Genomic DNA, 5,057 nt, shown 5'->3' with positions numbered 1-5,057 from the left:
TACATATACATAAATAGTCCATATGGAACCCCTGATTACACATATATACATAGCCCATATGGAACTTCTGATTTCACATATATACATAGTCCATATGGAGCCCATGATTCACATATATATATACATAGTCCATATGGAGCCTCTCATTACACTTGCGTACACAGTACGTATCGCTGGCCTTGGGATATAAAGATAACTTGTAGCTAAATCAGACTTGCATACCAGTCTCTACTGATATAATCTAGTCTGTGCTGAAAATAATGTTATGGAAAACCAATATGTAGAGCCCAGGAAGGGGGCGATGTTTTGAAATATCGGTAACATCTTTATTGATATATTAGGGCGTGTCTCTGGAGGATTTGCACTGGTATGCGCAATGTTTTTGGGGGAGGGGACAAATTGGGATTTGTCATTGTCTGCTTTAGCATCAACCATTTTATTATCGGGGAATGGATGGACTGGCAACTCTAGTTTCAAATAGCTTGAAAAAATAATCTTGCCCTTATTAATAGAAGAAAGAACACACGTACATTAATTTTTAAAACAAATAAAGTATACTGAGGTAAAAGAAACAAAAGTATCGCAACTCAAACGACAGTCTCTAAGCCAATCCAACCCATCCCCGGGGAATGTATTGGTCGGTCCCTTAGTGTTCCGGGAGAAATACAACAAAACGGGTAAAAATGCACTCAGCACATGTGCTGTACAATATATTGTGAAAGTTAATAAATGTATTGTTGCAATGTATAACATATGCCATTGCTTTATTTTTTATAGATCCGTGGTGGATTTGTGATTAGCGTGCTGGACTCACGACTGAAAGGTTGCGAGTTCGAATCCTACCATCAGACAAACTTGGATCATCTATCCATGGGAAAGGCACTTTACTTTAGTTGTCTAGGCACTAAATAATCTTCTTTCATTGCTGTGGCGTAAAGTACAAAACCAAACAAAAACAAAACCTCATTTCAAAATATAAAGCTTTTGTTTAATTTGAAAAGGGCCAATGTATAACACTGCATCTATACATTGCCGTGTGCATTGTATCCATTTTACTTTATTTATCGCCAGACGTGAACGGTGAAAATAAATGTTTGGTATATAGGTTTTGTACACAGTCATACAAATATAAAGCAGTTGTTGATATCATGCCCTATCAACGATTATATAATTAAAGTAACAAGGGTGTCAAATTATTTATTAACAAAAATACTTTGAACTATAACGTGCCCACTTGAAGAGCATCCATGAATGGATAAAGAGTAAATATATCGCAAATTTTCTGTTGAACGCACACATAGATACACGCACGCACGTACGCACGCACACACACACACACATACATACATACATACATACATACATACATACATACATACATACATACATACACATATATATATTGTTCGTAGATAAGCCAGTATAATTTAATATGACCCTTAAAACTTTAAAAAATACAACATTTCGATTTTCATTTGCTTTGTACACGTGACTGAATGAATAGTATAAAATCGTTCTATAAATCTCCTTTGGTTTTCCATTGTCTACTGGGAGCATGAGACATTCGACTGGAATAAATGACTCTTTGTCGAGGATTTAGTTTTACAAATTTGGATGATGAAATGATTCATATGCAAGCAATACAAATTCTGGCGATCAAGTCAGAACCTACTCAATTGATGAAATGTATACGATTTCCTTGTTAGAGTGGCTCGTATAATCCGCGTACATGGAATATGTATTTACACACATATGAGACGAAATAATATGCATCACACTTTCAGAGTTAAAAATAGTGCAAATATATTTTAATTAGCATGCTATCAGGGAAATTAAGTCACTTCAAACATTTTTGAAATTAAATTTAAGTATGCTTCGTAGTATTTCTGTGAAATTTAATGGTCCGAGGTAGTTTGAAAAAAAATAAAAGGAACAAATTTGAAAAAGGCGATTTTTAGCAGCAGCGAAGTAGTTTTGCGGTCAATCAGGACTTGCTCTGATCTACACAGCTCATATACTGCTAAATCCTGGTTGATACTTCATTTATAAAAGTAAACACAGATGTCATTATATCATCAAGTACTGAAAGTAGAGAGTAAAGAAAAGAGGTTAAGTATCGAAATAATACTGCTCATTTTTACATTTGTTGAAGAACTATTGGCCAGGACCGTAGAGAGCGATCACGGGCCCTGGGGTAAGAAGCACCAGGGCCTCTCCTAGTTCTTGTTCAAACAACATTTTCCTTTTATAAAATTAAAAAGTGTTGTCGGCCCTGCCATTGGCTATGTGTAGATTCTGCACCGTAGATTCTGTGGAGTAAGATCTAATTGAAAACACAGGCATTTGCAAAACATGTGCACACCACGTATATGAGAACTCACGCCTCATTGCCAGATTTGACTCTTCGCCGAATGCTTGCTGCCCACCTACGCCCTTCAGGTTGAGTTAGTGCAAATCTTATGTATACAGGTTTATCATCTATTCATTTCTTTGTATATTCTTCTGGCGATCGCTCAAGAGGTATTTATCTACCAGTGGGCGACAGGGCTTAATGCTGTCAAAAGATAACTAATTCGCCACTCGTGGCAAGAAAATCTGGAGTCTGCAAAGCTATATTATTTACAGGGCACTGTGTAGACAAGGTTCCGGTAAACTTGGAATACGATTAATTAGAGACACAGGAAGCCAGACTTTATTGTCTTACTGTTATAAGTATGCGCTATTGTTACCACAGTTCTTCTGGAAAGAGGCTGGAAATAATACAGACTTCAAACGTTTTCTTGGACTTAATCGAGAGATTTTAAATACTGCAGGGACCAGTTATAAATTCTTTGATTTACATGTATTGAATCTTTCAAAAAGGGTTACACTCGGAAAGCATTCTAACCCCCTTCTGAATCGTTCTCTTTGAAGGAAGCTTTTGGTGGAAACTTACGTTACGGCACCTTGATTATCATGGCAGACGTCGAACTACCGTATCTGACGGAGGGGTACCTGGGACCACAAAGTAAGTTCGAACCATATGGCATGTACTGTATCTCCCACCCTGATCCTGTTATTCATTCAAACACAAACAAACTTGAAATTGTCATTGGCATCAACGACAAAGTAAAATTTCTTGTGAAGTTCAAGCAAATGGAACCCAAACGGGAGATAAATCAATGTGTTTTTTCTCAGATGATGGGAGACAAACTACATTTCTCGATTGCAGTATCCGAAGTTGGCTTTTATAAATTCGAGATTTACGCTCTGCCCAGCGATGAGGCCGGACCAAACATGATAAATGTCTACAACTATTTGTTAAATATTAAGACTGTGGACACGTATGTCGAGCCATATCCGAAACAGTACCCGCTATGGAAGCAAGAAGGGTGTTTTGTCTTCGAGCCAATCATGTTGCCGAAAGGAATCAATTATCCAGTCAGATTTAAATACTTCATACCACATGCTATCGATGTTCAGATCAAAGTCGGAGAGGATTGGAACCAACTGCAACAAAGCGAGCCTGGGATATATGATGGATTTGTGGACTTTACCCGGGGATATCAACCAGGAACGAAAGTCAGGCTAAACGTAAAATCTGGAAGGAGCAATAAGTACGACATTCTTCTTGAGTATACGATATAAGACTGTAATAGGAAGAATCGAACTCCAGCTGGGTGCTTGAAAACAATTACGTTCTCATCAAGCTTCCGTAATTATCAGCAAGCTCCTTTAGAGAAGTGAAAAAGATGGTATATGAAAATTGACAAAACTTTAATCTAAGGTTTAGGAGACAGACATTAAGTACGTTTCTTTTTATTGCCAGTTAAAATATTGAAAAAAAAGTTCACACGTTTTTTTTTTAAAGTAACATGTTGTACTATTATATATATATATATATATATATATATATATATATATATATATATATATATATATATATATATATATATATATATATATATATATATATATATGATACACATAACTTCATTAAGGTAATTAATTCATATAATTTTGGTACATGAGACCATTATTTCCTAAATTTAAGTACAATTACATCCTTAGTTAAAACTTTTGTGTAATTGCAACAAAAAAATTCCTTCTCATACAAATTGCCGAAAATATTGTTTATATTTTGCTCTTTTCTATTAAATGAACCTGTTTTTATAACCAGTTTACCCTGTTCTTAAATTCCCCTGTGTATGGTGTACCTTGTATGTGCCAGATTGAGACAAATAATGGAAAACAAGGGATTCAGGGTGTTTCCTATAGTAACCTAGAACAAGAAACAATATTCATTATACAGCAATGTCATTATGTGTATTTTTATATACGCACCGTATGAAGTATGGTAAGCAGCAGCCAATATTCCTAAATTTTACTCATATTTCATCAACGACATTAAACCAATTGGAAATCGCTATATTTTGTTTATTCTGGAAAAGAGAAGATCGTAGCTGAGATTTGAGGAATGGTATTGACATGTGCACATTCGTGAACAACAACGTCACTAAAACAAGACGTGTACATAGCAAGACGTTACGTTCTGCTAAATGAAACCTCTCATTTCGCTATCTCATATGAAACATCAATACTTTATATATCCACCAAATTACAAATCTCACACTCAACAGTATGTCTCGGATTACTAATCTCACACTCAATAGTATGTCTCGGATTACAAATCTCACACTCAATAGCGTAACTTGGATTACAAATCTCACACTCAATAGTATGTCTCGGATTACAAATCTCACACTCAACAGCGTAACTTGGATTACAAATCTCACACTCAATAGTATGTCTCGGATTACAAATCTCACACTCAATAGTATGTCTCGGATTAAAAATCTCACACTCAGTAGAGTGATTCGGATTACTCTCACACTCAATGGTATGTCTTGGATTACAAATCTCACACTCAATAGTGTGTCTTGGATTACAAATCTCACACTCAATAGTATGTCTCGGATTACAAATCTCACACTCAATAGTGTGACTAGGATTAATAATTTCACACTCAAATAGCGTGTCTCTAAAGTAGTCGATGATTTGATGGTTGTCAATAAGAC

The 5,057-nt window shown here is 35.7% G+C and overlaps 1 protein-coding gene across 1 annotated transcript; it reads left to right on the top strand.

Annotated features, from left to right (window-relative positions):
- The first annotated feature begins 2,355 nt into the window (after positions 1–2,355).
- LOC149794829 (kyphoscoliosis peptidase-like) lies at positions 2,356–4,406 on the top strand. The gene has a single exon (XM_089964487.1). It carries the CDS (start codon positions 2,956–2,958, stop codon positions 3,625–3,627), a length of 672 nt encoding a protein of 223 aa, XP_089820613.1. The 5' UTR covers positions 2,356–2,955; the 3' UTR covers positions 3,628–4,406.
- The last annotated feature ends 651 nt before the right edge of the window (positions 4,407–5,057 follow it).

This window comes from Sinohyriopsis cumingii, chromosome 7, assembly GCF_028554795.1.
Source record: "Sinohyriopsis cumingii isolate HCF-2022 chromosome 7, ASM2855479v2, whole genome shotgun sequence".
Classification (NCBI taxonomy): domain Eukaryota; kingdom Metazoa; phylum Mollusca; class Bivalvia; order Unionida; family Unionidae; genus Sinohyriopsis; species Sinohyriopsis cumingii.
This window is presented reverse-complemented; position numbering and strand designations above follow the sequence as displayed.